This window comes from Chiloscyllium plagiosum, chromosome 9 (genome assembly GCF_004010195.1).
Source record: "Chiloscyllium plagiosum isolate BGI_BamShark_2017 chromosome 9, ASM401019v2, whole genome shotgun sequence".
NCBI classification, from domain to species: domain Eukaryota; kingdom Metazoa; phylum Chordata; class Chondrichthyes; order Orectolobiformes; family Hemiscylliidae; genus Chiloscyllium; species Chiloscyllium plagiosum.
The window spans coordinates 33667845-33693947 of record NC_057718.1 but is presented as its reverse complement, the minus strand read 5'-3'; the positions used below and the strand labels follow the sequence as shown (position 1 = coordinate 33693947).

General features: G+C 40.7%; 1 protein-coding gene across 3 annotated transcripts in view; it reads right to left on the bottom strand.

Moving 5' to 3' along the window:
• Window positions 1–26103, bottom strand: part of LOC122552759 (thyroid adenoma-associated protein homolog) — a 381744-nt gene that overhangs the window by 306210 nt on the left and 49431 nt on the right. For all 3 annotated transcript variants that reach the window (XM_043695687.1, XM_043695686.1, XM_043695688.1), the window contains 5 exons: window positions 24342–24493; window positions 20297–20537; window positions 10769–10904; window positions 9580–9716; window positions 5225–5389 (listed from right to left, as the gene is read on the bottom strand). In XM_043695687.1, coding sequence (XP_043551622.1) covers window positions 5225–5389; window positions 9580–9716; window positions 10769–10904; window positions 20297–20537; window positions 24342–24493 — 831 coding nt within the window. The remainder of the gene's footprint in view (window positions 1–5224; window positions 5390–9579; window positions 9717–10768; window positions 10905–20296; window positions 20538–24341; window positions 24494–26103) is intronic.

The following is a 26103-nucleotide window of genomic DNA, read 5'->3' as shown; positions in this document are numbered from 1 at the left end:
GAGTCAGGTGAAAAGTTACATGTTTTTACATTGGCATGCTGGGCTCCCTCAGTGAGAATGGGAATGTGTGAGACACTCTTTGTAAGTTTAATTGTTCGCCATAATTCACAACTGGATGCAGAAGAACTGATCTGTTGGCGTCCCTTAGCTCTGTCGATCGCAAGTTTTTTTTACACTTTCTGACATGCCCTCTTGCAGTTTTCTTTGAACAAGGACTGATTCCCTGACTTGGTGGCAATGCTACAGTGGAGAATGTCCTGGGCTATATGGTTACAGAAGGTGGAGTGCAATTCTGCTTCTGCTGCTGACCTGCAGTACCTTACAGATGCTCTGAACAGATCTAGCAACTCTAATCTAAGTCCACCCCATTCAGCATCATGGGTATGCCACACATCATGATGGTAGATATCTTCAATTACAAGGCAGAACTTCATCTCCACAAGGACTATGCAGCATTCACTCCTACCAATATTGTCATGTACAGATGCATTAGTATGGCTGATTAAGCTAACTAGTGAGGATGAAGTACACAGTTCCCTACTTCATCACCTGCACATGCCCAGTTTAACAAGTCTGTTATTAAGGATTCTGACTGCAGTGGTGGTACCAAGTTACTCAAAGATATCAAAATCCCCTACCCAGGTAGGATCTGTGCTCTTGTCACTCTCAATAGAATCCTCCGAGCATGTCCAACGTGGTGGAAAACTATTTCAGCAGCTGAGGCGGTGGCGAGAAGTGATTACTAGCAGATTTTCTTGCCCAGTAATAAACCTGGATTTATTTTCACAAATTTTGTTTTTGTAGTATGAGAAATATCAAATAATAGAGATGCTTAACTGTATTATAGCGCCACCAAGTGGCTACATGCTTTTAATTTCGAAATGAGTTCCTGAAAAATGAACTAAACATGATATTGATGTAAAAAAAATACATTGTTCTTTGCACTATGTTTTTCTCATGAAGTAGAATACTACTTAGCAGTACAGCAGGCACAAATGAATGGAGGCCGGAATCGATAGAATCAATTTACGATCTAGGTCTATTTACTTAGTACTGCCATTTGAACTCTCAAACGTGCCACCAGATGGAGCTTCACCCAGAAATAAACAGCATGTCCGGCCATCGCAATAGAACAGGAAGTCAGTGCTACTGACATCAATGCTGCGCACTGGGAACAGCAACCATTCTGTCTCTGGATGCATGCCTGGTTTAGCTGAAGTATACGCTCATTGTCCATTGAAATGAACGTTCAAACCTGCTTGTTTGTTCTGTGCCTGCTTGACACTCCTGCCGTCGCCCCCTACTCAAAAAAATTGAACATTTCAATCAACATAATTTAAAACTTCGATATATATTGAAGTACAAGTTAACTGTTGATGTAGAAAGCACAGTTTATTTAATTGCAAACCGAAAGGGAAAATGCTGGAAAATCTCAGCAGGTCTTGCAGCATCTGTAAGGAGAGAAAAGAGCTGACGTTCCGAGTCTAACTGACTCTTTGTCAAAGCTCTGACAAAGGGTCAGTTTGACTCGGAATGTCGGCTCTTTTCTCTCCTTACAGATGCTGCCAGACCTGCTAAGATTTTCCAGCATTTTCTCTTTTGGTTTCAGATTCCAGCATCCGCAGTCATTTGCTTTTAATTTAATTGCAACGTGCCTCAATGCAGACAACAACCTGCTGCATCAATGACAGAGACATTGTAGGCACTGCAATTGCGGGTACAGCGAGTGCATTGCCTTAGTTGTTGCAGCAGCAACCTGCCAAAATAAAATGAGCTCCTTACAAACCAATCACACGGTTGTTATATCTCTATGACGCTAACCTACATCAAACAGGCCTTGAGCAACCAGCATCTGCTGCAGGAAAAACTCCAAGACACTGTCAGTAAGGTGGCTCTCAGCTAAACGAAGCAGTTAGTAAAAGACATATACAAATCAACTGGTCCAATGCTGCAAGAGGCCAAGCAATCTTCATGTGCCATAATTACAGTACTAGTGGTTCAGTGGTTAGCACTGCTGCCTCACAGTGCCAGGGACCAGTTGAATTCCAGCCTTGGGTGACTGTCTGTGTGGAGCTTGCACATTCTCTCAGTTTCTGCGTGGGTTTCCTCCGGGTGCTCCGGTTTCCTCCCACAGTCCAAAGATGTGCAGGTTTTGTGAACTGGCCATTCTAAATTGCCCATAGTGTTAGATGCATTAGTCAGAGGGAAATGGGTCTGGGTTGGTTACTCTTCGGAGGGTCGGTGTAGACTTGTTGGGCCGCAGGGCCTGTTTCCACACTGTAGGGAATCTAATTTAATCTAGTGAAACCTTCTCGCTCACATACTTCAAATCCTGCCGACATGCTAAGTCCATATGTTTAGCAAAAACTGACTTACCAAACATGGAAATCAGAGCAACTGTTGAATCTGACTTTAAGTTTTAAATCTCTTTATTTCAGAGAAAGAAATTTTTGAAGAAATCCACATTGGCAAAATCTTAGAGACGGATCTTACTTTCATGCTAAAAGTTTATTTTATCCATACCTACTTACAACCTTTATTTGTATTTTACTTTTTTTAATTAAATAACTTTCATCAATAGTTAGATTAACCTTTTGTCTTGTTTACTAAAATACTAAAACTGCTCAAAGTTATTTTCATATTGAAATACTCAACTGAAAAAAGGCTATAAATGGACTTTAAAAACATGCAACACAGGTTGCTGTGGTTACATGTGAAATGCAGTCATGAAAAAAAACCAAAGGTACAATTATAAAGGTGATACAGGAGCAGAGCGATGTAGTGGGGCATGTGCACAAATTATTAGTCGAGCAGGGAAAAAATATAAATCGCAGGGCTATCTGCATTTGTGCTAAGTAAATTGCTCTTGCAAATAATCAAACAAGATATAGGGGTCCAAACTGCCTCCTCTTGTACATAACCATTCTGTGTCATACTAGCACCTGTTTGATGTGACAGTAGCTTCATATAGAAACACAATTTTCAAAATATCAAATCAGCAAACCTCCTTCACCCCATTACCCCATGGTATAGCTTGAAACTTAAAGTGGAGCTGATCAGTTTAAAGAGTTAATAATAGTGGCTTTTTGTCATTTCTACCATATACAACTGATGCAGTAAAAAACAAGACAGTGTTCCTCCAGGACCAAGGGTGCTACAAAGACGGCACAAACTACACACAAAGTACTTAAGAGTGCAAAACATACAAGTTACAGTATGACTGTAGAAAAATGATAAATAATAGATATTTTTCTAGCAGCAATTCAAAGTCATACAAAGAATTTCAGATGGGAAAGAATCCGATCATACTGTATTAAGGGACCTGTTGGCTTAGGGGGAAGAAACTGTTGCACCGAGAAGCCATGAGAGACCGATTAGTCCGGTATCTTCTGCCAGATGGCAGGAGGGAGAAGAGTTTGAGTGAGGGGTGTATGGGCTCTTCCACAATGCTCTTAGCCTTTTGGATGCAGCATGTGGTGTAAATGTCTGTAATGGAGGAAAGAGAGATCATGATGATCTTCTCAGCTGTCCTCACTATCCGTTGTAGAGTCTTACGAATTGAGACGGGTGCAATTCCCAAACCAGGCAGTGATGCAGTAGCTCAGGGTACACTCGATGAACCCTCCGTAGAATGTGGTGAGGATGGAGGGTGGGAGGTGGGCTTTCCTCAGCCTGCGCAGAAAGTAGACACAGCTGGGCTTTCTTTGCTATGGAGCTGGCGTTGTAGGTCCAGGTGAGATTCTCCACCAGGTGTACACCAAGAGATTTGGTGTTCCTCATGATCTCCACGGGGGGAGCAGCGGATGTCCAGCAGCGGGTGGTCGCTCCGCATCCTCCTGAAGTCAACAACCATCTCTTTCGTCTTGCCACAGTTCAGAGACAGGTTGTTAGCTCTACACCAGTCAGTTAGCCACTGTACCTCCTCTCTGTATGCTGACTCTTCGTTCCTGCTGATGAGACCTATTACAGTCATATCATCAGCGAACTTGGTGATGTGATTCAACCTGTGCATCGCTGCACAGTTGTGTGTCAGCAGTATGCTTTGATCATAAAAGAAAAGGGAAAACAGCTCTTATCTTGCATGTTCTTATCTGGCCACTTGTGTCCACCTCTGGATCTGCCATCCTGAAGATGAGAGGTGGCATTCAGAATTATTACCATTTTTCTTCACGTATTATGCAAGAAAGCCTCTTCCAGGTTTCCTCTCACGGACCCAAGTCTTGTTGTATTCATTCATTACTGTTGAGGTGATTAAGTGTTTCTTGAAATCACTTCTGAATGGCTTAGCTCTAATTTTACTGTTATGCCTCTATTTTTTCCCCCGAATTTCCTACCAGAGGATAGATTCTCTTCATTTACCCTGTGAACTCTTTAGGCATCTTAAACATGTCAACAAGACTGCCCTTCAAATTTATGCACTCAAGGAAATAAATGCCTCTGCAACTTATTATTTACTTTTTTCTTAGCCAAGTAGTATTCTGGTACCATTCTGTTCTCATCGAAGGCCAAGGTATCCTTTCTGAGGTATAGAAAAACATACAGTATTCAGTCTCAGTCTAAGCAAAGCTCTGTACCACTACATCACAAATTCCAACCCTTTGCATTTCAGACTTTGAGATAAAGAACAGCACTCTATGTTTTTAATTTTCTTAAATCTGCTAGATTTAGTGAATGCTGTATTTTGACACTTAAATCACTTGCCATCCTCACAATTCTTACCATTATCGTTGTGCAGGAATACTTTTTGAAGTGGCTAAACCAGTACTTTGACTTTTTTTGCCCAGTGTGACCAACGTTAATGTCTCAGATTTAATGTAACATTGAGATTAGAAGTTGGGAGGGTTTGAGAGTTGTAGAACTAGAGAGGTTTCAGTTCCTCAATGGGTGGGTGGTGAACAATTGGAAGGAGGGGTCGGAGAGCAGCCGAGCGAGGGGGAGATGGGGGGGGGGGGGGCAACCAAATAGCAGGAAGTTGAGCAGGAAGTGGGTGGGAATGAGGTAAGGTGGAAGCTGGAGGGGAGGGCAAAGGGGAGTGAGGGAGAGAGGACAAGTGAGCAAAAGGGAGAGGAGGGGAGATGAGTTGCAGGAATTGAGGGAGTGCAGGCAGGTAGATTGAGGGTGAGGGCTGGACAGAGGGAGGCAAGTTTTATTTTTCTTATACAATTGTTGAATCTCGAAATTATCCTTATATGTACAAATGTTTATACGAATATTTGACCCTTACCCATCATTGCCATGCTCAAATTTTCAGAAGGCTTGCAATCATCAAAGGCATTTTTGCCCAATTCTTGGTCTTCCTCATTTTTCAGCAGTTTTGCTTGAGTAAAATAATCATTTGTGTCCCATGGTTTTATTTCATTTAGAATCTTCTGTAGATTTCTGGCTGTCTCTAAAAAGAGATGGAGATGTTGCTGTATGACTTTTTACTTTATTACTGGTGAATGTTATTTATAAAGCAAAGAAAAACAAAGAGCCAAGAAATAGAATCCTTTTTTACATTAACTGCTACCAATAAGACCGATTAGGCCAGCTATCACAGAGTAAGTTTTGGATTGAATGCTAATTGTATCACCTCAAAGCTTGATCTAATCAAAACCTGAAGGATGATTGTGTGTGGCATGTCTGTTTTCACATTAAATCTGCTTATAACTTCACAAAATACTCATTTATGAATCTTAAAAGTCACACTTTTTTTCTTAAAAAAAATTATAAAAACTACAAAATATGATTATCTTCAATTGGGAGAATTAATTCTATTACAGAGTTACAAAAAAGGACATTTTATAAGTTACCCAAAGAAATAACTAATACTGTAAGTGGAGAAATTCTACCCACAATGCAGATCAAACAATCCACTTATTTTTTCTTTTTGTTTTATAACTTACTTTCCTTGTTTATATTTATTTATATTTGCAATGTGTTGTTCTTTATCACAAAAGAAAGTAGTATGATTAATGGTGGCTGGAGTATCGTTACGATTTGAAGCATCTTTTGAACTTCTCGTTGTCCTGAAAGTAGTATATAAAATTATGAGGGGCACGGATTTGGTGGATAGCCAGGGAGTCTTTTTCACATTTTGGAAATGTAAAATTCTAGGCAGCAAGTGTTTAAGATGAGAGAGAGCGATATTTAAAAGATGTGAAAGGCAAGTTTTTTTTTCCACACAGGGTGGTAGGGGTGGAATGCGCTGATAGCGAATGTGATAACAATGCAGAAGAGGCATTTAAACAGACATAAACAGGTAAGGGAGACAGAGTTGGCATCATAGTGAATACAGACATGGTGGGGTAAAGGGCCTGTTCCTCGGCTGTACTGTTCTGTGTTGTCAGCTGAAAGAACTTCAGTACAAATTTCGCATTTTAAACAAAAACTCCTATTGTAAAAAAAAATTAAATAAAGGTATAATAATTTAACTCTCTCTCTTTATATAGGCATTTTGTAAAACTTGAGAGTTCCCAGATAATTTCCAGGATTTTAAGGGTTCTTTTACTTCACACAAACCAAGATACGACATGGTTTTCAACAATTCACCATGACACTCCTCAGCTTTCCAGTCTGTTGCTTAGACTTTCTGTCAGGACACCACTATCTTTTCCATAAACTTTATCAAGCAAAGCTAATCATTTTAATTCCTCATTAATTTTGAAATTCTTGGAGAGTATGGGCCCACTCTCAATTCCTTATGAGTGACTTTGGATCCAAGAATATCCTTGGTTCCTAATGATCTTTACACTCCTCGTTCTGGCTTCTGGCAAATACACAACAGCTTCACATTGTCTTTCAAGAAATCAACTACTTCTGTCAGAAAAACACACAGATAAACCTCCAACATAAGACTTTCTTCCTGCTATCAACCTCCATGGCAACAGCACATCTATGATCGCGCAAATATAGATTTCAATTAATCACCTGCAATTCCCAAACTTTTTCTTTGGTCAGAGAAGTATATAGATATTTCAATTTTTACTTGTTTACCCTTTGCTTTCAAATGCCTCTTTCCTCTGGGATCCACATGGATAATTTAAACTGATAATAAAAGTAACTACAGATATATTGTCTTTATCAAGCAACATGGAAAGAGATTACCTATTGGTTAGTGGTTTCACACTATTTCTGAACTTTTTAACTAAACATAGAATGTTTTTGTGAATGCTGTTGTGATGATGTAGTGGCAGCATCCCTACCTCTGAGCCAGCAAGCCGTACTTGCTCCAGAAGTGTATAGTAGTATCTTCGAACACCATTTTTAAAAATGTCTGGAATATCCTTTGAATGGGAAATGTCACAAGGGTATCTGCCAGTGTTCAAATCCAACTTTTTCCACATAATCTTGAATTTAAAAATCCAAGTTCCCCAAAACTAAATGTTATATCCCTGCAACCTACGTTCCCTGTAACATTTCCTGCTGCCATGAGGACCTCAAAGTCTATGCACAGTAGTGATTTCCAGGACTGATATCAATTCACTGGCACATGGGGATTCTGCACATGTCAATCTGAGCAGCTGGACAGCTTAGGAGGGAACATCGCCTGTAACACATGAAACAAATGGAATATTTCAATTTGTACCTCAGTACCTTGATTGCTCCAAGTTTTGATTTGACTTATTTTAGTGGTACAAACGTAGGCCAGACCAGGTAAAGCTGGCAATTTCCTTCCCTAAAACATGACTTACACTACTGAGAATAACCTTCAATTCCTAATAATATAAACGGAATGCATATTCCATCTTCTGCCATGGCTGGATTTGAACAGGTATCACCAGAGTGTTAGCTGGGGCCTCTGGACTACTAGTCCAGTGACAGTGCCACTACATCACCATCTCTCTACTAGATGGCACAATCTGTGGACTTTGGAGGTGCTACTGCAGAAGACTCAATGATACACTGCAGACAGAACACACTATTGCTGCTAGTGCGGGAAGTCTATATTTAATGTTACTGGATGAAATGCTGACAAGGTGGATTGCTTTGTTCTAGACGGGACTGAACTCCAGTATTGTGTTAATTGGAGAAAGGAAGAACTGATCGATTCCATTTCTGTACTTTAGGAGTATTAAAAGTATCCACAATATTTGTCAAGTGTCAAAAATATTATGTTCACAGATTTCACTCAATCCATTCACCCTGTTTGAAGGACAATATTACAGATTTAACAGATTTGAAAGTGTTGTAACAGAGTGTGATTAATTCAAAGTTGAACTGTATTAAATCTGGAAACAAAGGTATCAAGAGTAAAACAGCAACAAAGGAAAATAAGAACACGAAAAAGGACATGCAAGCCCTTGGATGGCAAATTTCCAATTTAAGGCCTCTTAATGTGAGGCTTCAAGCAATTCCAAAGAAACGTGAAGTTACTCTACAAAACATAGAATCCTGCACATTGGCACAAATAGAGAATTGGCTAATGGGCATGAACAACAACACGACCCGTGACCAGTGGGGTTCCACAGACGTCAGTGTAAGGAATGTAACTGCTTGCAATATTCATTAATGACTTGGAGGAAGTGAATACAGAGTACCCAAATTTGCAGCCGACACAAAAAATACATGGAAAGGCAGGTTGTGAGAGGAAAACAAACAGTTTACAAAAAATATTAATAGGTTAACCAAGTGGGCAAAAAGTTGACAAGTGGAGTATAATTTGGGAAAATGTGAAATTGTTCTTTTGAAAGGGAAAACAAAAAGAACAGATTATTATTTAAATGGAGAAAAACTATAACTAACACTGCAACAAGAGAGACTTTGGGTACTCCTGGATGAAACACAGAAAGGTAGCATACAGGTGAAGCAGGTAATCAGGAGGGCTAATGAAATGTTGGCCTTTATTTCAAGACAGTTGGAGTACAAGAGTAGGGCAGTCTTGCTACAATTGCACAAGATACTGGAGAGACTATATCTCGAGTTCTGTAAGCAATTTTGGTCCTTCTTTTCAAGGAAAGATATCATTTAATTGGAGGCAATTCAGAGAAGGCTCACGAAGACAATTCCTGGTATGGAGGGAGTGTCTTACCAGCAAAGACTAAACAGATTGGGATTCTACTCACTGAAGTTTAGAAGAATGAGAGATGATCTCATTGAAACATATAGGATGCTTAAGGTTCTTGACAGGGTAAATGCTGAGAGGACATTTCCCCTTCTGGGAGAGTCCAGGACCAAACGGCATAGTAACAGAATACAAGGGTGCCAATTTAAGACTGAGATGAGGAGGAATTACTTCTCAGAGTTGCAAGCTATTGGAACTCCTTGCCACAGACAACTGTGGAGGCAGAGCTCTGGTGTATATTCAAGGCCGAGTTGGCAGATTCTTGAACAGTGGGAGAAATCGAGGGTCCAGGAAGAGGATGGGAAAGTGGACATGAGGAATGTCGGGTCAGCCCTGATCCTATTGAAAGGCTGAACAGGTTCGAAGGGTTGAACAGCCTACTCCTGTTCCTATTTCTTATGGTCTTAAATTCACCTTAAATTAAGCTTAAAAAGCAAAAAAGAGATCCTACATTCAATTAAAGTTCAATGCTGTCAACAACATTCTAGTAACATTCTGCTGCACTATCCTGCAGATTTTAAAATGTAATGTCTTACCAAGGTCTGTATCCATTGGAATTAGTCCTTCTGGTGAGGAACTTTGACAAATAGGAGATACAACTGCAGACAGATGGAAGGCCATTAAAATCAATGTTGCTACAGTCTCCCTCCACTCTGCTACTTTTGATACTGACCTAAAAAAGACATTAAAACCACTATTAATATAAATAACAACATAGTGTGTAAGCAAACTGGTTATTACTAAATGGTTATATTAAACAAGTTAAGGTTAAGGTTAATTTAAGGATGGTCATCCAAGTGTCAGATATACAATCAGCTCTCTTCAATTCAAGTGTAATTTGAATTTAAATGTTAAATTGGGCTCTTTGGATAATATATAACTAAATTATATATTTAAATATGCATTACAACAATAGCAGACATGGAAATGTGTTGCTGGAGAAGCGCAGCAGGTCAGGCAGCATCTAGGGAACAGGAGAATCGACGTTTCGGGCATTAGCCCTTCTTCAGGAATGAGGAAAGTTTGTCCAGCAGGCTAAGATAAAAGATAGGGAGGAGGGACTTGGGGGAGGGGCGTCGGAAATGTGATAGGTGGAAAAAGGTCAAGGTGAGGGTGATAGGACAGACCTGGAGTACTGTGTGCAGATTTAGTTTCCTTAATTAAGAAAGGATGTACTGGCACTGGAGGGGGTGCAGAGGAGGTTCACTAGGTTGATTCCGGAGTTGAGGGGATTGGCTTATGAGGAGAGGCTGAGTACGGCCTGTCTCCCCAATATAGAGGAGGCCACATCGGGTACAGAGGATGCAATAGATGATATGTGTGGAGGTACAGGTGAATCTTTGGCGGATATGGAAGTTTCCTTTGGGGCCTTGGAGGGAGGTGAGAGGGGAGGTGTGGGCGCAAGTCTTGCACCTTCTGCGGTTGCAGGGGAAGGTGCCGGGAGTGGAGGTTGGGTTGGTGGGGGGTGTGGATCTGACGAGGGAGTCCCACATGGATGTTAACCTCAAGGGAAAGAGTGCGGTCACAATGCCAGAGTTCGAGCCAATGTTGCATGGTACACCACCAATGTTGCAATCACAACATTACCTACAGAACTGACATTCTAGGTAATATAGATGTTTCAGAAATGAGTTTACCAGAGACCAAGACCAAAGTTAGTATCTTCAAAACATTTGACCTTGGAATGTTGCAACCTAGTCGATGTTAAACAGAAAGATCACTTACTTTAGTGACAATTGTTGTAGAGCTCCAATAATGCAATGGACTCTTCCATATAAGGGGTTGGAGGCTGCAGTATGCACCAATGATCTTTCAGCCTGCCTGATCTCATCTGACAGACAGTTTAGTAGGTATTTAATAACTAAAAAATTAGAAGGAAAAGTGAATACAGACTAAATAAAAACAACAAGTAAGTATTCTTTCTATATACCAAAGTATTTTCTGTATAGCTTAATTGTTTCTCTATATTAAGACAAGAAGGTTTAAAGCATCTGTTAAGGTTTCACATTTACGTTTTAGTTATGATAGATTAGGTTTTATAGCAAACTCTTCATGAAATTGCCTTCATATTTGAAATAGTTTTCATATTGCACATTTATCTGTCCCAAAGTTCTGCAAAGTTTTTATTAAAAACCTTATTAGCAAGAAGCCAACTGCTGCCAAAAATGTACAGCCACATCCCTCAGTGATACATGCCAAAAGGAGAAACGTAACTTAAATAAAGAGCTTTTCATTTTCAGCATTTTACATTTTAGAAAGTATACAGAAAAGACATTTCCCCAAAAGACCAAAGTAACTATTTAATAAATACGTACTATCGGTTTCTGCTTTCAAGCATTCTATTTATTGTCCTTGCCTCCATGAAAAGGGAACTTCAAATTAGTGTTTGCGCTGTAACTAAACTTCAGAAAATCAGAGCTAATCAGCTTTAGCACAGAGGTCTAGCCAAGCGGGAATGCACAGTATGTACTCTGGATGAGCAAACATCCATTTCTAACACGAAGAGTTGGTTGGTTGCCAAGTATTAAATAAGCTAACCAATCTCAAAAGAACGTAGCTACTTGCCTGTGGCAAGTGCTGAGCAAACCACTATGACAAATTAAACTACTTGACCATTAACTTGTTAAATTCATGTTAACGTATAATAAAGTTTAAAGATATACAAGTGGAGAGCATCAACCAAGTGCCTTAAACACAATGAGACACCTCTGGAAAGCGATGTTTGAGGAGGAGACAGACATTGGTAATGGTGCATTCTACAATAAAACTTAAGTAAGCATCTAGTTTGATAATTCCCTGTGACAATACTGTCACTTTAAAAAGGTTATATTGTCCTGTTTGTTTTGAATAGAGGTTGTAAATGCAGAGATGCCAAAGAGTCTAAGGAACCAGATTTTTTTAAAAACAAGTTTAACAATGGAAGGGGAGCGGCCAGTTCTCAGTTCAGGTTTTCCTAGCCTTTTTTTTTTTAGCTATAGCACTCACGAAGATGTGCAAGTAGGTTTGCAAGATTCAGTAAATGATTCCTAACTAACTTTCTCTGAAATCTCCCTTGTTGTTGTTACCTCCTGACTTGGACTCCTGCCTGTAAGAATCTGTGTTTGAATTTACCTTCTTGTCAAGAGGTGTGTTTATGGGATGTTACTAGATATTGAAACAGTTAATTGGTTACGTTGCTGTATTGAGTTGGTTAAGTTTTCCAATAGTTAAGTTATTTTAAATTCTGTTTTTGTTTTTGTGTTTCAACGATAATATTTAAATAAATTATGTTTTGTTTAAAGCCAAGTGGTTTGATCATTTGCAGATCCCCCATCACACCAGGAAACACCCATTTCACATCTAACATTAAAATAGAAACAAGTTAGGACCTAGGCTACCTTCATAAAATATTTTGAGGGGGGTCTCGGCCGGTCCATACGCCTTTCAGAAATTTAACATTGCAGCAGAGAACAGTTGCTTAAAAGTTAAGATGAAAGCAAAGATATTTTTTCCAGATTGTAATCAGAGTTATTTTGAAGAGGAATAGCAGATGGCAAGTACAAATTGTCAAGGTATAGTGTCCTGCTACTTTACTAAATCTGAACTGGCTAATGAAAAAAGTTAAGTCCATATATGGACACAGGTTAATTCCTTATTGAAAGAAAACAAGGTAAGGCCTTGGTATTGTTGCTTTCGACTACTTTCAAACAGAAATAATATCAGAAGCGAAGTTTTTTTGAGAGTTGATGTCATCAGTTGGATATTGATGATAGTTCAGATTTTCTCAATTGCTAAGCATAACATATTCAAGAAAGATAATATATTAAGTAGCTAAAGGCATGGCAAAACTTTCAATTGATTTTGAAAGACAGAAAGCAATCTTTGCTAGTAACCTTAAAGGTGCAAGTGGGACATACTGCAGTATGACAAAGGTTGAAGGACTCAAATTAATGCATCCTTGAAATTCAGGAGGTAGGTACTTATAGCAGATCACAGTGCAATTGGAACAGCTAGCAGGTGCTTCAGATCAGACCCAGTATAAGTTAAAAATCACAACACCAGATTATTGCCCAACAGGTTTATTTGGAAGCACAAGCTTTCACAGCGCTGTTCCTGATTAACCTGTTGGACTATAACCTGGAGTTGTATGATTTTTAAACTTTATACACCCCAATCCAACACTGGCAACTCCAAAACCAATATCATTATGTAATGAACTGCCCAACTGATGATGCAACAAATTCAAAACTTGACTACGATGATGATCAGTCTGAGGAAACTGTGCCAGCATAAGCAGCTTTCGGTCAGTAACAACTGTATTAGTCTCAGATTAATTTAAGTCTGTTGTGTTAGTTAGTGGCTGTACATCAATGTATTGAACAAATTGATTAAAATGTTATTTGGATTCCCTCAGTAGGAAAAAAGATAGAATTAAAGCCAGAGAATATGAAAGTTATGTTTCAGGTTCAGGGATGACAATACACTGAGGTCACTGAAACAGCTGCAGTATGCCACTTTATCCGTACTAAGACCATAAGACATAGGAGTGGAAGTCAGGCCATTCGGTTCATTGAGTCCACTCCGTCATTTAATCATGGCTGATGGACATTTCAACCCCACTTACCCGCGCACTCCTCATAGCCCTTAATTCCTAGCGAGATCAAGAATTTATCAAACTCTGCCTTGAAGACATTTACCGTCCTGGCCTCTACTGCGCTCCGTGGCAACGAATTCCACGGGCCCACCATTCTAAATTGACTCCCTCTAATTCTAAGAGGTAAAAACAATGACTGCAGATGCCGGAAACCAGATTCTGGATCAGTGGTGCTGGAAGAGCACAGCAATTCAGGCAGCATCCGACGAGCAGCACGGATGCTGCCCGAATTGCTGTGCTCTTCCAGCACCACTGATCCAGAATCCCTCTAATTCTAAGGCTGTGCCCATGGGTCCTAGTATTCCCACCTAATGGAAACAAATTCCTAGCGTCCCTTCAACCTTCTAAACCTTAATGAATACAATCCCAGGATCCTCAGCCGTTCATCGTACGCTAGGCCCACCATTCCAGGGATCATCTGTGTCAATCTCTGCTGGACACGCTCCAGTGTCTGTATGTCCTTCCTGAGGTTGGGGGCCCAAAATTGGACACAGTATTCTAAATGGGGCCTAACTAGAGCTTGATAAAGTCTCAGTAGCACATCACTGCTTTTATATTCCAACCCTCTTGAGATAAATGACAACATTACATTTGCTTTCTTAACCACGGACTCAACCTGCAAGTCAACCTTTAGAGAATCCTGGACTAGCACTCCCAGATCCCTTTGTACTTGGGCTTTATGAATTATGTCTGTATTCTTTTTATCAAAGTGCAAGACCTCACATTTGCTCACGTTGAATTTCATCATCCATTTCTTGGACCACTTCCTAAAACTGTCTAAATCTTTCTGCAGCCTCCCCACCTCCTCAGAACTACCTGCCTGTCCGCCTAACTTTGTATCATCAGCGAACTTCGCCAGAATGACCCCAGTCTCCTCATCCAGATCATAAATATATAAAGCAAACAGCTGCAGCCCCAACACTTAACCCTGCAGGACTCCACTTGTCACCAGCTGCCATTCTGAAAGAGCACCTTTTATCCCAACTCTCTGCGTTCTGTCAGACAGCCAAACCTCAATCCATGCCAGTAGCTCACCTTGAACACCATGGACCCTCATCTTACTTAGTAGCCTCCCGTGAGGCACCTTATCAAAGGTCTTTTGGAAATCTAGGTGGGTCACATACACTGGGTTTCCCTCGTCTAACCTACTTGTTACCTCTTCAAAGAATTCCAACAGGTTCGTCAGGCATGACCTCCCCAGAACTCTAGGATATAGCCCATTCGGGCCAGGAGATTTATGAATTTTTAGACCTTTTAACTTTTCTAGCACTTTCCCCTTTGTGATGGCTACCATACTAGCTCTGCCCCCTCACTCTCCTTAATTGTTGGGATATTATTCATGTCTTCCACTGGTGAAGACTGACACAAAGTAGTTATTATTTCTTCAGCTATTTCCTGATCTCCCATCACGAGCCTTCCTGAATCAATTTGGAGTGGCACAATTTCTACTTTCGCCTCTCATTTGTTTCTTCTGTATTGAAAGAAACTTTTACTGTCATTTCTAATATTATTGGCTAGCTTACCTCCATATTTGATACCCTCCTTCCTTATTTCTCTTTGTTATCCTGTTCATTTTTGGAGTCATCCCAATCTTCTGATTTCCCAGTGCTCTTGGCCACTTTATAGGTGCTCTCTTTTTCTATGATATATTTCCTGACTTCCTTGTCAGCCATGCTGTTTAATCCCACCAGCCCCCTACCCCGGATAATCTTTCTTTTCTTTGGGATGAACCTCTGTACTGTGTCCTCAATTACACCTAGAAACTCCTGCCATTGTTGCCCTATTGTCTTCCCCGTTAGGCTCTGCTTCCAGCCGATTTTCATCAGTTCCTCTCTCATGCCCTCATAATTACCTTTATTTAACTGTAACACCATTACATCGGATTTTGCCTTCTCTCTTTCAAACTGCAGACTGAACTCTACCATATTATGATCGCTGCTTCCTAAGTGTTCCCTTACTTTCAGATCTTTTATAAAGTCTGGCTCATTACATAGCACTAAGTCCAGAATAGCCTGTTCCCTTGTGGGCCCCATCACAAGCTGTTCCAAAAAGCCATCCTGTAAGCATTCCATGAATTGCTTTCTTTGGATCCACCGGCAACATTATTCACTCAGTCCATCTGCATGTTGAAGACCTCCATGATCACCGTGATCTTGCCTTTCTGACATGCCCTATTTCCTGGTACATCTTGCGCCCCTAGTCCTGACCACTGCTGGGAGGTCTTTACATAACTCCCATGATGGTGTTTTGCCTTTGTGGTTCTCAACTCCACCCACACAGGCTCTGCATCATCTGACCCTATATCATTCAGTGCCATAGATTCAATTTCATTCTTAACTAACAAGGCAACCCCACCCCCTCTGCCCACCTCCGTCTTTTCGATAAGTTGTAAATTCTTGGACGTTTAACTGCCAGTCCTGAACCCCTGCAACCACATCTCTGTGACGCCTACACATCATAATAATTCACAATGATTTGTGCTGTTAATTCATCTACATTGTTACGGATACTACAAGCATTCAGGTAAAGCACCTTAATACTAATTTTCTGATCCTCATGATTTCCATCATCTCCAGTAATATGTCCTACATTTTCCTTCCTTTTAGCTTCATTCCTAGTCTGCCTTGAATTTAAACCCTGCACACATGCCTAACCTGTTGCTTATCTTTCTACTTGATTCCAGACTCCCTGTTGCTTTCCCTTTCCCTTCCCTCCCAACTCACAAGTTTAAAGTCCTAGCGACCACCCTATTTATCCTTTTTGCCAGAACACTGGTTCCAGATCGATTCAGGTGGAGACCGTCCCATTGGTACAGATCGCCCCGGTTCAAAAACTGATGCCAATGTCCCATGAGATGGAATTCCTCTCTCCCACACCAATCTCTTAGCCACGTGTTTACTTGCCTAATTTTCTTATCCCTATGCCAATTAGCACATGGCTTGGGCAGTAATCCAGAGATTCTGACCTTCGAGGACCTGTTCTTCAATTTCCTTCCTAGTGCTTGATACTCCTCAAACAGGTCCTCCTTCCCAGCCTTGCCTATGTTGTTTGTGCCAATGTGCACCATAACAACTGGATCTTCTCCCTCCCGCTCCAATATATACTTTTAAGCCGATCGGAGATGTCCTGCACCCTGGCACCGAGCAGGCAACACACTGTGCGGAACTCCCAATCTGGCTCATTATTTGTCTCCCTAATTATAGAATCCCCTATAACAACTACTTGTCTTTTGGCTCCCCCCTCTTGAATGGCCTTCTGCACCATGGTCAGCTGGCTCATCGTCATTCATACAGGGAGCAAAAATCTCATACCTGTTGGACAAGGTCAATGGCTGAGGCTTCCCCACTCCTGAACTCAGAATCCCTCTACCTGCCTCATTTACAGTTAGATGTTCCTGAATTACTTAATCTACCAGGTGTGACTGCCTCCTGAAACAAAGTGTCCAGGTAACTCTCCCCCTTCCGGATGTGCCGCAGTGTTTGAAGCTCAGATTCCAGATCATCAATTCTGATCTGGATTTCTTCCAGCAAACCAACACTTGCTGCAGATGTGGTCACTGCCGTTCACAATGGGATCAGCCAGCTCCCATTATACTGGTGTTGTCCTAATGAGGGACCCTTGCTGGTGAGCAAGCCTTCTGTGAAAAAGGCACAAGACAAAACTGGACATGGAACACAATAAAGTAATTTTTTTTGTAATGCCAGTAGATCTGGAGTTTATCCAATCATGGCATTACTGCATCCCCTTTAAAAAGGCCTGACTGAATGGGTGAGTGGAAAAACAAACAAGTTTTCATTGAGGGACTGAGAGTGACTCTTACACTAAATAATGATCAATGAAGAATTCCAGTAGTAGTAGCAGCACAAGTAGCCATCTCCAAAGATGTTGAATTCCACTGAAGCAGAGGCTGTAGTTTCAATAGATTTTGCAGTAGAATAAGGACAACAGAATAATGAAGAAATATTGTTAGTAAGTAAAAGCCCTAAAGACTCGAAGTTCTGATCAGTGCCAACAATTCAAAGATAAATTAGAAAAAGGGAGGCAAAACAAAATTGGTTGGACAGTTGGAAGGAATTTGTTGTTTATTGTGACGTTACAGATAAGATTCAGCCAGATGTACCCCATAAGTAAATGCTTATTGGAAAAATACTGAGGCTTGATTGAACATCAGAACACACAAACTACAGGAAGAGTTAGACATTTTGGCCTTTTGGGCATTGTCCCCCATTTAACAAGATCATGGTTGATCCAACTGTGGCCTCTGTTTTAAAGCAAGACTGTTACTTTTAAACTGTCCCTTCCAGTTTTATTCACCAACCACCCTCCACCACTGCAAGGCTAAACATATTTTAATCCTCCCTCAAGTCCCCTCAGGATTTGATATGCTTAAATAAGTAGTGGAGGCTAGTACAATTGCAAAATTTAAGAGGCATCTGGATGGGTATATGAATAGGAAGGGTTTGGAGGGATATGGGCCGGGTGCTGGCAAGTGGGACTAGATTGGGTTGGGATATCTGGTCGGCATGGACAGGTTGGACCGAAGAGTCTGTTTCCATGTTGTACATCTCTATGACTCTATGACTCTATAAATAAGGCCATCTCTCATTCTTCTAAATTCTAATAAATGTTGGTTAAGCCTGTCCAACCTTTCCTCAAAAGGTAATATCTCCATTCCAGGTATCAATCAAGTCAACATTCTCTGAAATGCCTCTTTTACATTTGCATTTATAATCCTTCTTAAATAGAGATCAAATCGATACACAGCATTCCAGATATGGCCTTCACGACATCATAGGCGATAGTAATAAAACACTATTTTTAGAATTTATTGCAAAGGGAAGGCATATAACAGCCATGTCTTCTTAATCACTTGCTGTATCTGTATACAAATGTTTGATTCATTTAGCAGGACACCCAACTCCCTCTATACATCAGACATCAACAATTCATTTAAATCATATAACATGTTCTTCTTACCGAAAGATGAATAAGTTCACATGTACACACATTATATTTCATCTACCAAAGTTTTGCCCACCTATATCCCTTTACAGATTCTTTACATTCTCTTTATAACTTACCTTTTCTTTGCGTCATCAACAAATTTAGCTATCATACATTCAAACCTGCATGCAAGTATTTGAGATAAGTGACTGCAGCATTGATCCCGGTCACACTCCACTCAACATATCTTGCCAGCCTGAAACAATTTGTTAATACTTATACTGTTTCCTATCACCAATCAATTTTCTACCCATGTTGATACATTCCCCTCTACACCACATGTTCGTATTTTGCATAGTAACCTTTGATGTGGCACATTGCCAAATATCTTCCAGAAATCCAAAAACAGTAATTCCACAAGTTCCCCTTTATACACATTGTTTGTTACATCCTCAAATATGTCCAATAAATTGGTCTCCTTTTCAAAAAGCCATATGACTCTGCTTGAATTTTAAGTGCACTGTTTTTACCTCCTTAATAGGTCCAGTATTTTCTGTACAACAGATGTTAAGCAAACACGCCTTCACTTTTATCATTTCTTGAATAAAGGAACCTCATTTGCTATTTTCTACTTTTGTGGGATCTTTTAAAATCGGTGGAATTTTGAAAAATTAAAACCAATACATCAACAATCTCAGCAGCCACTTATTTTAAAACCCAAGGGTAAAGTCCATTAAGACCTGGGGACCTGTCAGCTTTCAGTTTTAATAATTTACTCAGTACCCTTTCACCCCTCAGTAAATGTACTTGTTTTAAAGTTCCTTGGGCTGTTTTGATTAGCTTAAAACATTAGTTTTAGATCCAACTTTCTCTCCCTCAACCAAATGTAAAATTTAATTACATTGTTATCACTGCTATGTAAAGGCACCTTAGCAATAACGTTATTAATTAATCCTACCTTGTTGTACATAATCCAGTTTAGCATATTCATTGTCCAGCTCCAGAACATATTGCCCAAGAAACTATCCTGAAAATACTCCATGAATTCATCATTCAAACTACTTTTACCAATTGACTTTTCCCATATACAGTAAATTAAAATCACCCATGATAGTCATCAGAGCTTTTTTACAAAATCCATTATTTCTGGTACCATGTCTTTTAAAATGCTTATTGTTAGGGAGCCTAGAAATTACTCTCTAAAGTGACTTGATACCTTGAAATTTCTTTCCTCACACAAGCTAATTTCATAACTTGATGTTCAGAACTAAGGTTATCTTTCTTTGGACAAATGTCATTCTTATTAAAAAAAAGCTACCCCTCCAAACCTTTCTTGGCTCCCCGTCCCTCTTAACATTACGCGATCCTGCATATTTGGGTCATATGAATGTACATACAGACTAGCTGCAGAGATAAGCCATTCAGCCCCTCAAGCCTATGTAACCATGATATATTTGATTTGAATTCTACATTCCATGTCACACCCGTAATCTTCCCATTGCCTTGGCTAATGAGAACCCAAGAATTTTTATTACAGATTAATTAATGAATTTAATTTAAATTTTCTCAGTGGCAGGATTGGATTTGTGTCTCTGCAGCATTAATCCATACAGCATGGCAGGGAGGGCAGAAGAGAAATCAAATTAAAATATATTAAATTGCAAATGAACACTAACCTTCTAAAACATTGGTTTCGAGTACTTCCTTATCTGTAGATTGCTTTCCACAAACCTTGCCGAGGTAATCAATCGGGTAACCAGTCTGCTGTTTCAAAGGGCAAGCACTTAAAGCTGGCATTAAGCCTTCTTGCTGTACCAGAAGAGACAGGAGGTATGAAGCAGTGATGCAATCATAAGGTTTGGTACTGGTTGACAGATCCAAAGCTGTCTGCAAAAGTGTTTGCAATTTTTCACTGTCCTGTAAGGTGAGATGCAGAGTAACAAGTAATAAACATTTCCAGGCAAAAGAAACAGCCATGTAAATCTGCCAAAAATACTTTAACACTTGCTCCAAATCTAAATTTCTTAACATATGCGTTATGGAACTGACATTGCTACATAGATAGACATGCCATTGTATAACGATGGGGTAAGCTTAAAAATGAAAAAAAAGAGACAAAGTCACTTAAAATTCCTGAGACTGAAATCAAAGACCTAAGTGTAGGATAATATAGTTCACTGGCAGATCTTGTGAGCAGAACTTGCAATGTTTAAGTAGGAAGACATCATTCTAGTTATGTGTTACCCAAAAATCTGGAAAATGTGAACAATTTCACAAGATAGCATGAATGGATATCCACAACAAGGGTACATCTAAATACAGTACGTCTTCATATAATTCACTGAAAGTTCATCAAGGTTAAAACCAGGTAACTAAATAAAATAAAATACGGTAACTAACAATCCTGAAAGTTTACATTTATTCATCACTAGGAAGCAAGCCACAGAGCCATATTTGTTTTAAATTGGCTGATAGAATGTGGGGATATGACTCGACCCTAGCTGTTCTTCAGAAGATGGTAGCTGGTAGTGAGTTGCTTTCTTGATCCATTGCAATCTAGGGACTCAATGCCTTTAAGGAGGAAATTTCACCAAAGGACACAGAAGAAACTAAAATATATTTCCAAGTCAGGATGGAGAGCAGCTTGAAGCAGAACATGGCAGTGTACTTGCCGACCTGGTCCTTCGAGATAGTAGTGATCAATGCTCGAGATGGTTTGGAAGGTGCCATCCAAAGGAGCTTGACGAATTTCTGCAGTGCATCTTGTAAATGGTAAACACTGCTTCTACAGCATGTCAGTGATGAAGACATTGAATTCTGTAGATTTGGTGCCAATCAAGCGAGCTATTTTGTTCTGTATGGTATCAAACCTCTTGAGTCTTGTTGCGACTGAACTCATTCTGGTAAGTGGCGAGTATCCCATCACACACCTGATTTATGCCTTGTAAATGATGGACAAGTTTTTGGGGATTCAGAAGCCAAGGACCAATATCGATCAAAACTAGAGACCCAGACAGACATCTGGCAACTATGGCAAGGACTGAATGACATCACAGGATCTAAAAAGAGACAGTGCAAGATAGCAGACGATGACACGTCCCTCCCAGATAGTCTCAACGCCTTCTCTGCTCACTTTGAGCAGACTTTCGAAGAGGTAACACCTATTCCGACAAGTCCTGACAAACCTTTCCCAACAATCACTGCATCAGAGGTCAGATTAATTTTCCTTTGTGTGAGTCCAATAAAAGCGATTGGACCAGACAAAGTACCAGGCTGTGCATTCAGAGCGTGTGCAGATCAACTGGCAGAGGTTTTCTCAGACATCTTCAACCTCTCTCTGCAGCAGGCAACTGTCTCTGCCTGTTTCAAGAGGGCCAACATCATCCCTGTGCCTAAGAAGGCTCATGCAGCATGTCTCAATGACTACTGCCCAGTGGCCCTAACTTCAGTGGTCATGAAGTGCTTTGAAAGGCTGGTCATGGCATTAATCCACTCCAGCATCCCCACTACTCCTGACCCAGTTCAATTTGCCTATCGAATCAACAGATCCATGTCAGATGTCATATCACTTGCCATTCACTCCTTCCTACAACATCTTGACACCAAGAACAGCTATATAAGAATCCTACTCACTGACTACAGTTCAGCCTTCAACACTATTATCCCCTCGAGACTGATTACTAAATTTAGTAATCTCAGACTAAGCCTCTCTGCAACTGGATCCTCAGTTTCCTGACCACAGGCCACAATCAGTGAAGACTGGGGACAATATTTCATCCTCACGAACACTCAACACTGGAGCCCCCCAGTAGTGCATACTCAGCCCCCTATTGTACTCGCTGTATACCCATGACCGCATCGCCAAATGCCAGACTAACGCCATTTACAAGTTCACTGATGACACCATTACAGCCGGTCGAATCTCAGTTGGTGAGGAAACAGACTACGGACGAGGGGGGGGTGGAAGACCTGGAAAAATGGTGCACTGAGAACAACATCGCTCTCCAAGGAATTCATCATTGACTTTCAGTGGGATGTTACTCATGACCCCCTACACATTAACAGCACAGAGTGAAATGAGTGGAGAGTGTCAAGCTCCTGAGAGTAGTCATCAACAACAAGCTTTCTTGGACTCTTCATGTGGACGTAAAGGCCCAACAACGTCTCTTCTTCCTCAGGCAGCTGAGGAAATTTGGCATGGATGTATCACTACCCGTATGGCAATTGTACCATTCAAGATTGGAGACGGTTACAGAGAGTGGTGAACTCGGCCCGAACAATCACAAAGACCAACCTCCCAACTGTTGAATCCATCTACCAGGCCCGCTGTCAAGGAAAGGCCGTCAGCATTTTCAAAGATCCATTCCACCCTGGCAATGCTTTTCTACAACCTCTACCATCAGGGAGAAGGTACAGAAGCCTGAACACACACACACCAGCCAGTTTTGAAACAGTTTCTATCCTACTGTTGTTAGAATACTGAAAGGACTGACAAACTCACTGTTTGTGACTGTTTACCTATTAATTACTTATCTATACTATTTAACTATGTGATCTGCCTGTATCGCTCGCAAGACAAAGCTTTTCACTGCCTCGGTATAGGTGACAATAAATTCAGTTCAAGAGTTACAGCCTTTGACCTGCTCTTGTAGACAGAGTTTGAGTATTAGAATTGGAATCAAAGACAATAGGTGTTTTCAAGAAGGAAAACAATATAGTTCTTAGGGCTAACAATATCAAAAGATATTGGGGTGAAAGCAGAATAAATCAGCCACAATCATACCAAATAGTGAAGCAGGCTCAAAGGGCCCTATTCTTGAATGCCCTATTCTTGTCCTATTTTCTATACTTCGACACTGCGTCATTCCAAGCTTCTATAAAATACTGCACAGTGGTTACTTAAAAGGGTGGAGCACTGACAATCAACACAACAGTGTCAGAAAGCAGAGGCTGAATCTCTCATATATGCCAAATACAGAATGTCAGGAAAACTGGAGTGTTGTTTGTTGCTAATTGCCCAATAGACAGACAAACAGACAGACAGACACACACGCAGCAGCAGCAGAGTGCATGTGATAGGGCAAGGGCACAAGAGGGAAACAAATACTCAGACAGTGAGAGCAGCTGACAGAGACATAGACACTACTAACACACTCATGAGCAAATCATTTCCTCATTCTCACCTTTCCGAAATAGAAAGCAAATGATCTATTGAGAATCAGGACAAAAACATTTCATATCACCTCAAAATGGTTGTATGTGTATATGCAAAGGTTTTGTTTGCAACCAATTGCTCTTTGACTTGATGGACTGAATGGCTTCTATCTGCATTGTAGGGATTCCATGAACTTTGTGGAAAAAGCATTTTAAAATCTAAATATGTACTGAGTGTAATTAACAGGGTATGTTCTGAAATGCCCATTCCAGCAAAATCTGATCCAGTGTTTATTAGTAAGCATCCATTTAATCCAGTTTCCAATTCTTGTTGTTTATACAACTTGAAGCCAAGGCAGACACTCCCAAGTATTTTAACATTAAACACTGAGATGAGGCAGATATTCAAGAAGCAATATTTTTTATTATATGTACTTCATTAATATCTACAAAATATCAAAAAATATATTTCAAAAATCAAGAAATCTTAAAACAGAACGTGCTTTAAGAAATATAATTAGAAACTTAATGAACCATCACTAAATAATTGCCTCTCAAGAAGGTTACCTTTAATCCTAAAACTATAGGTGGAAGTTTCTTCAAAATGTCATAGGCTAGTAACTTCAATTCTTCAAAAGTGCTGCTCAAACACCCGAGTAAAGCATCAACATTGGCTGGCTGCAAGACATCAGTCATTTGCATCACTCTATAGGTCTGACCTGCAGAAAATGTTTTAAATAAAGTTACTGAATCCATCATCGGGACAGTGAATTTTTTTTAAGTTAAAACAACTGCAAACTTTACAATATTGTGTATTTAAGTTTAATCCCCAATACGGCTAACAATGTACTTCTGGAGCCAGACTTCTAGACATTTCGAAACTGAAGTGCTGTGTTTTTTGAAGACAGAGGTGCAACAGTTTTGAAATCAAGCAACCACATTTGAAAAGAGGAAACCACTTCCAATATCTATTAGCATAGCAGCCAGGAAGAGAATTTAGATGGTTACGAGCTTGTTCATGGAAAATTAACTTGGAAAGAATATGGGAAGATAAAAGATAATGCTGACAAAAATGCTAAAGTTCAGAGTTAGGGCAAGCAGATGAAATGAGGAGAGAGAAGCAAGACAGGCAGTTGAAACTGTCATCTCAAATTAGAAGCAATGAATTCCACAATTTCTTGACAATTGTTGAAAATTAAGTTAGGGCAGGCAGAAGAAAGGAGTACAAGGGAGATATGGTGGCACCAAAAGGAACAAGAGTTTATCCTTCTCTCCAAGATGATCCTGGATTAATGTAAGTTTTGGCAGGACAGTGAACTATAACAGCATGTTATATGGCAAAACAATAACAAAACCAGTTGTATACCAAATGACTATAACAAGAAAAAGGTAAAAACAATGACTGCAGATGCTGGAAACCAGATTCTGGATTAGTGGTGCTGGAAGAGCACAGCAGTTCAGGCAGCATCCAAGGAGCAGTAAAATCGACGTTTCGGGCAAAAACCCTTCATCAGGAATTCACATTAACCGCCTCAACTTCTCCACCCCTCTCACCCACTCCAACTTCTCACCCTCCACTCCCTCCGTTCCAACCCCAACCTCACTATCAAACCGGTAGACAAGGGAGGCACGGTAGTAGTTTGGCGCACCGACCTTTACACCGCTGAGGCTAAACGCCAGCTCGCGGACACCTTGACCATGACCCCACCTCCCACCATCAAACCATCATCTCCCAGACCATCTATAACCTCATCTCCCAGACCATCCACCGCCTCCAACCTTATACTCGCACAACCCCGCACCGTCCGTTTCTACCTCCTGCCCAAAATCCAAAAACCTGACTATCCCGGCCGACCCATTGTCTCAGCCTGCTCCTGCCCCACTGAACTCATCTCTGCATACCTCAACATGGTTCTGTACCCCTTAGTCCAAGAACTCCCCACCTACGTTCGGGACACCACCCACGCCCTCCACCTCCTCCATGATTTTCGCTTCCCCGTTCCCCAATGCCTTATCTTCACCGTAGACATCCAGTCCCTGTACACCTCCATCCCCCATCACGAAGGACTCCGCTTCTTCCTTTCCCGCCGCACCCTCCTTCGACTGACTGAACTGGTCCTCACCCTGAACAACTTCTCTTTCCAATCCTCCCACTTCCTCCAAACCAAAGGAGTAGCCATGGGCACCCGCATGAGCCCCAGCTATGCCTGCCTCTTCGTAGGATATGTGGAACAGTCCATCTTCCGCAGCTACACTGTCACCACCCCCCACCTTTTTCTCCGCTACATCGATGACTGTATCGGCGCTGCCTCGTGCTCCCACGAGGAGG